General features: G+C 37.1%; 1 protein-coding gene across 25 annotated transcripts in view; it reads left to right on the forward strand.

Moving 5' to 3' along the window:
• Gphn (gephyrin) overlaps positions 1–12,476 on the forward strand; it is a 416,220-nt gene that overhangs the window by 344,162 nt on the left and 59,582 nt on the right. For all 25 annotated transcript variants that reach the window (XM_060387712.1, XM_060387715.1, XM_060387716.1 and 22 more), the window contains 3 exons: positions 3,466–3,585; positions 5,581–5,639; positions 6,838–6,991. In XM_060387712.1, coding sequence (XP_060243695.1) covers positions 3,466–3,585; positions 5,581–5,639; positions 6,838–6,991 — 333 coding nt within the window. The remainder of the gene's footprint in view (positions 1–3,465; positions 3,586–5,580; positions 5,640–6,837; positions 6,992–12,476) is intronic.

Below are 12,476 nucleotides of genomic sequence, written 5' to 3' on the forward strand. Positions count from 1 at the left end.
ACCCTCCCCTCTGCTTCCTCCCCTATCCCTCTTCCCTAGTCCGATGATAGGGGAAGTCCTCTTCCCTACTATCTGACCCTAGCCTATTGGTTAATTTTTTAAAGGACAGAAAGTTTTATGAACCACTCAGAGGACGGCAGATGGTTTATGTTAGCCTCACCATAGCAGATAAGGGTCTCTAAACCTCATACACACTATTTGTTAGTTGTAACTAGAGAACTGGGAGTCCCAACTAGAGAACTGGGAGTATAAAAACAATTGTGAAACTTAAAAGTTTCTAAGTTCTATAAAGGCTTTATGAGATAAGATTGAAATAGTTCAAGAAGGCAGCTTTTTCTTCAGATTACCTGTAGTTTTCTTTATCTACAATACGTGTTACACATACTTAGAGCAATCTCAGATATCTTGCAAGAGCTACATTATTCACTCACAGCTTACACTTGAGCACTGAGGTGCCATTGTATACACAGGAAAGTGATTTAAAAAATCATTTCTTAGTGCTTTAAAATGTGTGACCTTAAATCACTAATGGTTTGGTCCCAGTAATTAGCAGTGGATGTTTTCAAAGAAAATACTGTGTAATTATGAAATGTTGTCATTAGATTTCCAAAGAATGAGACTCAGTACCTCGAATAATAAAAAGCCAAGATTTTAACTGTGTATACATACACACACACACACACACACACATATACATTTATATACATGAAGCACATAGGGAATTTCAGTCTAAGAAAGAATACCTGCTCACCTTACAGACTAAAAGAAGTAGGCCACATATTACTAGGATGTACCTTTGTAGTTGATTCCTTCACATGTCAGTTGTATTGTTTGATCTAAATAGACATATAAGTTTTTACATGTCTATTAATATTTATTTTTGTTTGTGAGCCTAGCCTTTAATGGCTGAGCCATCTCTCAGCCTCATTAATATCTTTAACATTGGGCTTAATATGATGTATGTGATAGGAATCTTCTGCCTACCATTTAGAATTCATGAGATGTACATATGAACTTACAGCAGCAGCAGTTGTGACAGCATATAAAAAAAAAAAAAAAACCTGCAAAAGATCAAGCCAAACAGAAATTCCAACATTCAAGGAAGGGGGGGAATGGGCATGAAGCCCCACCCCTAGCTAAGGAGCTGTTGGCACTTGAGTGTTGCTGGAAGAAGAGGAGTAAAGTTGGTTTTCTTAAGTGGTGAGATACCTAATATATCAACCAGACTTCAGGGCAGATTCCATACCCAAGAGCAGTTAGATAATACAAACTGTATCTGATGGGGGAGGATGAAATCAAGTTAGATGGGTAGGAAGGTGAGCAAGGATGTGGGAAGAGCTGGGAAGGAGGATGACTATGATCAAAAGACATTATACAAAATTCTCAAAGAAGTATAAAAATATTTTTGTAAATATGTCCCAGACAATAAGTGATGTCTGGAATTGTAAAGTGCAATTTAAAAAACAAAAAACAATGGCCCTAACTTTTCATTTTAAATCCCATGCATTATTTTTGTAGAAATTTATATGAATATGTAATAATTCTGAACAATACTAGAATGTCTTTTATTGAAATTAGCAGAGTAAAGGGGTTTAAAGCATGTAACATGTGCTAGATCTTAACACACATCTTTCTCCAATGACTGTGAGAAAAAGGCAGGGAGAACACTGGAGGTGTTCACTAATTAGCAATGCATACTTCATGAAATTCTTGTAATAATGAAATAATACATATTTATTTGTCTCTTCTAGAAATACCTATTGACTGCCAACTATGTGACAACAACTTTCTAGGCCTTGGGATTCTAGAGAATATATCTGGAAAAGGAGAGGTTGTAAAGATTAATGTGCCATTGTTTCCAAAGTACGGACAGAGTTCAGAGGAACCACAAAAGGATGTGAGGCATCAGAGAACTGATGGCACTCCTTTGCTACCTGTAGGTCTAAAGGAGAAAGGAGACAATGGTGCTTCAACATGGAGAGAGCCGTAGCTGAGACAGCTCCAAAAGGAGCTATGGCCGTCATTCAGTGAAGATGCCCTAACCACCACACACTGCAGCCAGAACGAAGGGAATGACTACTCCGTAGACTAGTCCCACTAGCTAAAATTATTGAGAGGCCAAACTGATGGGAAGCTGATTACAGTATTTCATAGAGGTCAGCCTTCTGGGCCAGAGCAGTTGTTACAAAACAATGGTGTGATCTTCAGAGGCAAACCAAAAGTGAATAAAATTTTTGCCTTTGTAGAATTTATATCCTAGAATATATAATTAATTTAATATTTAACCTAGAGTGGATTGGGAGGTTCAAAGAACATTAGCTACTTTGTAGTATTTTTGAATCAATAATACTTTTAAAGGCTTTTCTTACCGTAAAGTCGTCTCTATAACATGTAGGCATCTTCTTACTCTGACTTCCTATTGATCTTATCATACAGTACTTTGTCCTTCTGATAGTCGGATAGTTTTCCTAAAACAATTGCCTGGTGTGTGTGTGAGAGTGTAGAGGCATATAACACGGGACTACAGAGATGGCTCAGCATTTAAGACCACGTGCCCTTCAGGCCCCTGCACCACAGGGAGGCTTGCAAACAACTCTAATTCTAGTTCTAGAGCATCAGGTGCCCTCTTCTGACCTTTGGGGACAACAGACCATTTGTGCTGAACATGCATACATACAGGCAAAACGCTCATTATACATAAAAATTTTTAAACATCTTTTACTGTTGTGTCAGGATTTTCATTTAGGGGTAATTTGGAGCATTCCTGTTTCTATTCTGTCCTAAATCATGACCTCTGACAGGTGATCATGTAGCCTATTCGAACCTATCAAATGGATCAAGGCAGATACATGCTTTTTTCATGCTTAATCCAGATTGTTACATGCACTTAGATGTTTTTAAATGGTTTAAGTCTACATTTTAAATGTTTATTAACTGATAAGTTTAATACTATGAAATTTATAAGTGAATACTATGAAATACTAGGAAATTTTTCAAGAGAAATAATTTAAATGCCTTTTCTGGATCACCTTTATTTGACCAAATACTTTATGTAATGATGTACTACATTTGTCAAACAGAATTCCAGCAAACTATCAAAATGATGGGTTTTCATATTTATCATTCATACTCTCTTAGGACTTAGAAATTTTTCTGACAGATTCTCAAATCACTTTACAGTAACACAATTTATGTTTATTTGAATGCAAAGCAATAGTGGCAAATGTGAGTGCCAGTTCTTCAAAACAGGCCTCCATGTAAAGTACAGGCCTTAAAGAACAAATATAGCTTAAATCAAGTTGCAGACTCTTTGGTGTGAATACAGCTCTGTCTGGGTAGCTTACACTGGTCCTAAGTGAGGAAACTATAAACATTTTCATTATTTCTTAAAAAACGATACATCCACTGGAGATTTTGTTTGGCAGCAACTAAGTGACCAAGTGTCTTCTTTGTTTGCACTTCCAGCCAACTCAAACAGTAATGCCAGGACAAGTGATGCGGGTTACAACAGGTGCTCCAATCCCCTGCGGTGCTGATGCAGTAGTACAAGTTGAAGATACTGAACTCATCAGGGAATCAGATGATGTATGTCATTACCAGTATTTGAAGTCATACTCCGTTTCCACAGTGTTTATAACATTAACCTGGGTTTTCAGGGGGTGTTGTTAATGTTGTTATTTTGGTTTGAGGATCTCTAGCAGATAAACTTAAAGACTGAAAATCCTTTGACATTGGAGGAACTTTTATGCTATTATTATTGTAGAATTTGGACCATGCTTAACATGAGAATTTTCACAAGCAAACAAAGAAATTACTTCACAATAAAAGAACATTGAGACTAATTTCTGATAAAGTGTGAAGGTGTTCTTGAAATCAGAATTTAATACAAAGGACTTTAACAGAGAACATTTGGGCAACTTCTTAAACCAAGTGACCCTTTCACCACTGGTTTTCTGTTGAGAAAAAAGCTGTGCCATAATATGGAAGCCTTGAAATGTTAAATTTGTGTCAGTTTTGAGTCAATCCCACTGCATTGTCTCAAATAAAGGGCACTTATGGGCTCTAAATAGACTGTTTTCTCACTGAAACTAATAGTAATTATTAAAACCAGACTACTGGGGCATGTCCTGGTTATGTTTCTATTGCTATGATAAACACCATGAATAAGCAACATGCAGAGGAAAGAGTTTATTTCAACTTTCAGGTTACAGTCTTCTCTGTCAGGGCAGGAACTGAAGCACAGGCCACAGAGAGATGCTGCTCACTGGCCTCATTCCCAGGGCTTGCACAGCGTGCTTCCTTCACATGCCCAGAGTGTTACCACCCAAGGTACATCAATCATTAATGCCATACAGGATTGCCTACAGACGAAGCATTTTCTCGGTTGATGTTCTATTTCCCCACAAAGTGAAATTGACCAAAATAATAATGATGATGATGATGATGATGATGATGATGATGATGATGATGATGATGATGATGATGCACAGGCTGAAGATGGCTCAGTAGTTAAAAGTACTTCTTGTTCTTGCATAGGACCCAAGTTCAGTTCCCAGCACACAGGTTGTGGTTCACAGTTGTTTGTAACTCCAGTTCCAGGACATCCAACACCCTCTTCTGAGCTTCCTGAGCAGCAGGCCCACATGCGGTGCACATACATGCATGCTTTCATGCAGGCAGGCCAAGCATTCCTACACATAAAATAAATCTTTTTAAAAAGCAGACTACTAGGAATAAAACTGGAAAAGTTATAATCTTTTTACAGTTTTATAGACTGATAATTATACCTGTTTTGTGGAATTTAAGGAATCATATATTCTGAAGCAGAGATGAAAAATAAGTAAATACTAAAATACAACCATTCTAAGAGATGACCATCTTTCATGGTGTGGAGATTTTCTTTTTAATCATCTTCCCTCATGTATGAAATTCAACTTTTGACAAACAGATCACATTGCTTGCTCTTAAAACTGTCCAAGCAGAGATTTATTAGCATCAGAGAAGCCTATAAAGCATTGAAATCCAGAACATACACTTCCTAAAACTATGCAATGATAAGACACAATATTATTCAAAGCCCATGAATGTAAAACTGATGGTTGCCATGCAGTTACAGAACTCCACAGCCATGCTGTAAGTCTTCACTGAGCTTTCTATAGGAATTTGAGAGCCTTGGCATGGTATTGAACTCCATTCACAGCAACCAAAAGAGAGACGTTGGTATGCACCTTCCTTTATTACATGTGTGTTTGTATATATGAATATCACATATATATAATATTCCTTTGAGAATCCCATATCAAGATACAGTTTAGCAATTTAAATGATATGCTTTTAGACCATGAAAATTAGAGGAAGTATTTAGTTATTTATTGGCACCAAACCTAATTGTTCAGGAGCTCTCTTTAGAAATTCACACTATTTTTTTCAAAGAGGTATAGCAAATGGTTCTCTGCTCTTCTGTATTTGTGTATATTCTGGGCCTATATGATGATAAAGTATCAGAGAAGCTCATTCCTATTGATCAGAAATTCCATTAGATTATATTATTTGAAATTGTATGACCTGCTCTGCTTACAGGGTACTGAAGAACTTGAAGTGCGAATTCTGGTGCAAGCTCGGCCAGGCCAAGATATCCGGTAAGTTCAAATATACAGAATAAATAACCCTCTTGTGTTTCTATATGAACATGAACTCAGGACAACATGCTATTATAAACCCACAGCACTGCCAACTACCCATTTTTTCTCAAGATTTAACAAGAAGCAAAATGAATTTTCTGAATTTTACATCCCATGTCTAAACTGCCTTTTAATAAAGATGAATAAAATTGTCAAAATCAAGATGAAAAAAGGTAATGTTACAAATGAGGGAGGGAGGGTAGGATTGAGAGGGAATGAGGAAGGGGGCCACAGCTGGGATATAAGGAAAATAAACTGTAATTAATATAAAAAAGAATAAACATATTTAAACTATTTTTAAAAAGGTAATGTTATAAAGTTATAGGTAAAGTTATATACCCATGGTTAATTCTACCTTTAGCTAATTCACAATTACTCAGTCCCAACTCATAGTTTATCCAGAAATTGGAATAGAGATGATTAGGTTTTATACAAGTAGATGATAGCACACCCTCCTCAACTATCCTTAATAATGGATGATTAGGTTTTATACAAGTAGATGATAGCACACCCTCCTCAACTATCCTTAATAATGTAATGATTTGCTGTTCCTTACATGTAAAGATAATGTTTCTCTCCTACAATAGACACTATGCATAGTTTGAATTATTTTCTGAAACTGGAAGGTGTTTACCCAGATTCCATCAAATCTAATTTGCCCAGCTTCCCTTTGGAACAAAGCTGTAATTCTCCCAGCCTTATGGCAGCAAGCTAGCATACATACCCAAGGAAGGTGGCCTCAGATCTGGATCGACCCAAGGTGTCTGCATGGAAATCATCTCTAACTGACCTTTTAACCTCATTCCCCTTACCACAGAGCTAACCAGCTATGGAGCACTGATAATGCTGCTAGATATTTTCATCAGAGAAAGTTTGAAATTGGTAATTTTACCCGATAGTATAATAAAAAGAAAATATAAAGTAACTTCAAGTGTAACATGTTCCTTTTTAGCAATCATAGCTATAAATCCTAGTTTGTCTTCTATAATGTGAAATAACTTTGAAAGTTAGAATTTTTAGAATTGCTTATTTGACTCCTGACTTATTTTTGAACTTTTTTTTCTCTCCTGATTGTCTCTCCCATGCTGAAGTTTCCCTCTGAGTTGAGAAAATGTTAACCTTAGCCATATGCTTATGGTTCTGCTTTGACTTTCAGACCCATTGGCCATGACATTAAAAGAGGAGAGTGCGTTTTGGCCAAAGGAACCCATATGGGCCCTTCAGAGATTGGTCTCCTTGCAACTGTAGGTGTCACAGAAGTTGAAGTTAATAAGTTTCCAGTGGTTGCCGTCATGTCAACAGGAAATGAGGTAAATAAATAGACAAATAAAATAAAGCAAGGAGCTTATAATATAAAACCCTGATGTCTGTTTTCTGTTGTAAATGGAACATTGTAGATTATGGTTCTTAACAATGGGATCACATTTTCCTAACAAAGAAATAAGTTGGCCTTAGCATAGTTCAGGTACAAAAGATAAAGTTAAGAAATTAATCCCTTCTATTTTTATAGTGAATTATTATATCCAATGTCCTTTTCCCACTCTTAAAACAAGTAAACAAAGAATGTTAGCTGCAAGCTATTGATAGCAAACTGAGCAAGCACAGTACTTAGTACACTGAAACATGATTTGTGTATCTTGTTGCTGAAATGATAGCCCATCCATCATAGTAAGTAAGTGAATTAAATAGGTATCATGGCTATCCTGTCTTCTAAAGTTCTGTGTGCATTAAAATCACCAGAGAGAGCCAGGTGCAGTGGTGCCCACCTGTAATCCTAGCACTGAGGGAGGCAGAGGCAGGTAGATCTCTATGAGTTTGAGGCCAGCCTGGTCTACAAAGTGAGTCCAGGACAACTAAGGCTACGTAGTGAAACCCTGTCTCAGAAAAACAATAAATAAGAGCACCAGAGAGATTTGATGATCCTTTTTTGATTTGGTTTTCTTTGAGGGTTTGTTTGGGTCAATTGAAGCATCTCTAGTGGTATTTTATTCAAAACAGATTTACATGTCCTCTCAGGCCTGGCTTGGGAAGGACATGATAATCAGTCCTTTTCTGAGAAGTCTTGAAAACCTTCCTGACTACTCTCTTGCCTAGGTTGTTAAAATGTCCAGGAGCTCTATCCATGCTGCGAATGTGAAAGTATGAATACTCTAAAAGCTCAGTTACAGAATCAAATCATACCAACATTTTTACAAACGTCTTTGAACTATACTATTAAAGACTAACCAGACTTTAAAAATTACAAAACAAAAGACTCTTGGTTTTGAAAAGTAATCCTTCATTAGCATTATTTTTAAATTCTTTAAGTCTTAAAAAATGAAGTTGTTCAGTATTTTTTCTATGATTCTTATAATTCTGTTAGTCAAAGCAAAAGAACAAAATTGGATTTTTTGTTTTACTAACAGGAAGCTAATTCTGCATTCCAGATTTTCTTAGGTACAAATCATCCATAAAAACTATCAGCTGACATGAAACATTCTTTTTATTTTGATAAGTCAGTGATTTTAATAACCCTGTGTCTAAGTGGCTTCATGTTTAGCAGTAGAGAGGTTTGCTTCTAAATTTTATCATCTCTATATTGCTACTACTCCCACTCATATTCAAAATTAACTACTTTTACAACTATATATATGCGTACATGCATATCTACTTTCCACATATGAAATATTCAGTATTCTTTCTAGATTTGGCTTTTTTTTTTTTTTTTGCACTTAACAATATCCTCTCTCCCATCCACTTTCCTTCAAATATCAGGATTTTTTTATAAAGATTTTTTTAATTTTAATTACAGTTTATTCACTTTGTATCCCAGCTATAGTACCCTTCCCCATCCCCTCCCAATCCCACCTTCCCTCTCCTCCTATGCCCCTCCCACAGTCCAATGATAGGGGAGGTCCTCCTCCCCCTCCATCCTACCCTAGCCTATCAGGTCTCATCAGGACTGGCTGAATTGTCTTCCTCTGTGGACTGGTAAGGCTGCACCCCCTCAAGGGGAGGTGATCAAAGAGCTAGTCCATGAGTTCATGTCAGAGATGGTCCCTGGTCCTATTATTGGGGAACCCTCTTGGATACTGAGCTGCCATTTTTTAATTGGCTTACAAAGGAGTGTGTTCTCATATACTGTTTTCATTTTACATTTTGGTTGATTCGGTACTTGCTGCAGCTCCCAGCAACCCTCTAGTCCTTCTTTCCCTACTATATACTCTTCCACTTTATACTTCTTCCTTCTATTGTGTTCTTCACGCTTTACTGTTAAAGCTTCTCTTTTCCACTTTCATGAGCCTCTTTATAGTTTCGTGGCCTTACTCTTATTGTCACCTAGATAAACATATCTGAAAAAATTGATTTTGTCTATATACTACATTTTCTTTATCCATTGGTGGACAAGTAAGTTGTCTCCATTTCTTAGCTATTATGAATAGTACAACAACAAAACAACTGTACAAGTATGCCTGTGGTGTGTTGACTTCTGTATAGTGGTACAGCTGGATCACATACTTCTATTTTCAGTTTTTTGAGGATCCTATACACTAATTTCCATAATGGCTTCACCAGTTCCCATGCCAGAAACAATGAATAAGGGTTGTTCTTTCCCAAATCCTTGCCAGTAGTTGTTGGTATTTGCTTTCTTGATGGTATTGTTCAGACTGGGGTAAGATGGTATCTCATGACCAGTAAAATGTGCATTTCTCTGTGTACACTTCTTGAATCTAATGTGATAGCAAGAATCTAATGTCAAACCATGTGAATGCATTAAAATAGAGACAAACAGCGCAGCTGCTTTAGTCAACCTAAAGAATATCATATAAGGTGCTGGAGAGATTGTCACCATTAAAAACTCTTCCAGAAGGCCCCAATTTGGTTCCCAGCAACTACACGGTGGCTCACAACTATCTATATCTCCAGTTCCAGGGGAGCTAATGCTCTCTTCTAGCCTCCACGGGTACTGCATACACATGGTTCACAGACAAACATGCAGGCAAAACACCCATACCTATAGAATAAAAAATGTCATACAAAATATTTGTGTAGCTGTTTGAAACATGCCCAATATCTCGTGAAGTTATGATCCTATTAAGGATGAGGACATCTTTACAGAATTATGGAAATAAAGTTATCAATTGTATCTCAGAATATTTGGTTTAGACACTTAAATAAACAGTTTAAAATTTAGACAGTACTAATTAAGAGATTCTAAGTCTATATTCTTAGCCTCTTGCATTTTATAAAATGTACACATACATATATACACACAAATATGTAATACATATTAGAATACACACCAGAGTGTTCTCTTCAATTATCACTCATTCTCTAGGGCTGAGGGTATGGCTAAGTGGTAGAGTATTTGTCTTGCATGTGTGAAGCCCACATGTCTGTAATCCCAGGCATTGGAAAACAGAGGCGGGATAACTGAAACAAGTTTGAGGCTGGCCTGGTCTATGAAATTATTTCCAGGCCAGCCAGTAAAATTAAAAAAATAAAAAGACTTGAGCCAGTTTTCCTAGAAATATATTAACAGGAAACAGCACCAAACAGCAACATCAGACCTTCATAACTTTCTTACTCAGTAGAACAATGCTCTTAGCAGTCCTCAAGACCTTCTATAACTACAATGTTATTCTGCAAGCAACAGCCCAGGTATGAGAAAATAAGACTTCTGCTAAGAAATGCAGGAGCTACCCTTGCCTAGAAACTTCATTTTTATATAGGAAATAATATTTTTTTATAATGGACTTGGACAGCTTCAAGATGCCTATACAGTAACTATCTTATACAAGTGTGAGCATACAGAGTAACCCAAAGCTATGACTTTCCACTAGGTATGTATGGTACCTTCCAGACCACATGCATGGTACTAGAAATCACTTTTTCAGTAGGAGGAATGAGGCTCCTCTGGGCTACATGAGACCCTGTCTCAAAAACAGAACAACAACAAAAGAAATGTTGCCTACTAACAAGCTGACATTTAATTGTAAACAAATATCCATGGTAACAGAAATAGAAAATTAGAAAACAATAATAAAATGGACTAAATGTCACTTCGTTTTTATTAACCACCATGTACTGATTATTTTAAACAATGTCAGTGATAAAACAGTCTTCTGGCAGGAGATATATGCTCAACATACATTATACATCTGTAAAAAAAGAAAGTTGAAATAAATTTTAAAATATCTCTCTGCTGGGGTTTACTACTCGCAGTAACCCTCCACACTTACTGTGCTACTAGTGCCAGACAGGGTTCTAATAAGCAAGACAGACAGGTCAGCGATAGGCAAGAAAGATAAATTCCTGTTTGTACATAGTTGAGATTCTAACTGGGAATTGGTCAATACGCAAATAGTGATAAGTGGCACAAATATAAATAGAGGGGTAAAATGACAAAAAATAGATAAAAGTAATAATAAAATAGCCATAGAGCCTACTGTCTGTTGAAACTTAACCAAGGCCAGCCCTGTAATGCATTCCCATACTGGAATTAAATGTCCCCAGCTCTCTTGCCAGGAGACTTGTATATATACTAGTTGTCTAGATACTAGTTTGGGGCAGAGGAGGTGTGAGTAGAGTCTCACTACGTAGTCCTTACTGGCCTCAAATTTATAACCCTCCTGCCACTACTGTCTGAGTGCTAGGATTTCATGCATGTGCCACACAAAGCCTCTGAGGTTTTGCTGTTTTAATGCATTCATATAGCACTAGAAGATAGAAAGAAGGTGAAAGCATTAGCAGAAGTATAAACCCAACTCTTAGTCTCATTACTTTCCAGCAGCCTTTAAGACAATGGCAGCTTTCTGCAGGCACTGGTCTTTAGTAACACCATTTTCTTCATTTATACTTCCAAGTTTTGTCACACATTTATAGCCAATGCCTTGTGCTTAAAACTCTTCTCCCACCATCTTTACTTGAAATGCCTAGGTGAGTTTTCTGTTCTTGTCTGGACCTGATGGTAAAGTCTTCTGTTATAGTTGGGGTGACTAGAGCCAATTGCTGGAGTGAAATGTGGCATCCAAAGGACATGCCATGTGATGGAAGTTTATTCTAGACAGGTAAACAACAAACAGAATATCGGAGATGAGATACATATTCATCATATCTGAGGAGTAATAAGGTTCTTGTGGCAGTAGAAAAAGTAAAAGGTATATAAAAGATGAGGTTGGAGAGGTGACAGACCCAATACCAATTTAATCTCAGTGCCCAACTTGGAAGAGTAAAATAGAAAAATAGCCAGAAACTGGAAACAACCAGATGTCCCTCAATGGAAGAATGGATACAGAAATTGTGGTACATTTACACAATGGAATACTACTAGCAATTAAAAATAAGGAAATCTTGAAATTTGTAGGCAGATGTTGGGATCTGGAAAAGATCATCCTGAGTGAGGTATCCCAAAAGCAGAAAGACATACTGTATATATAAGTGGATACTAGACCTGTAAGATAGCATAAACATACTAAAATCTGTACACCTGAAGAAGATAAACAAGAAAGAGGACCCAGGGTAAGATGGTCAATCCTCACTTAGAAAGACAAATGGGATGGACATTGGAAGTAGAAGAAAACAAGTAACAGGCCAGGAGCCTACCACAGATGGCCTCTGAAAGAGTCTACCTAGCAGTGTATCAAAGCAGATGCTGAGACTCATAACCAAACCTTGGGCAGAGTACAGGGAATCATAGGAAAGAAGGGGGAGTTAGTATGACCTGGAGAGGACAGGAGCTCCACAAGGACCAAATATATCTGGGCACAGGGGTCTTTTCTGAGACTGTTTCCCTAATCAAGGACCGTGTATGGA

This window comes from Meriones unguiculatus, chromosome 7 (assembly GCF_030254825.1).
Source record: "Meriones unguiculatus strain TT.TT164.6M chromosome 7, Bangor_MerUng_6.1, whole genome shotgun sequence".
NCBI classification, from domain to species: domain Eukaryota; kingdom Metazoa; phylum Chordata; class Mammalia; order Rodentia; family Muridae; genus Meriones; species Meriones unguiculatus.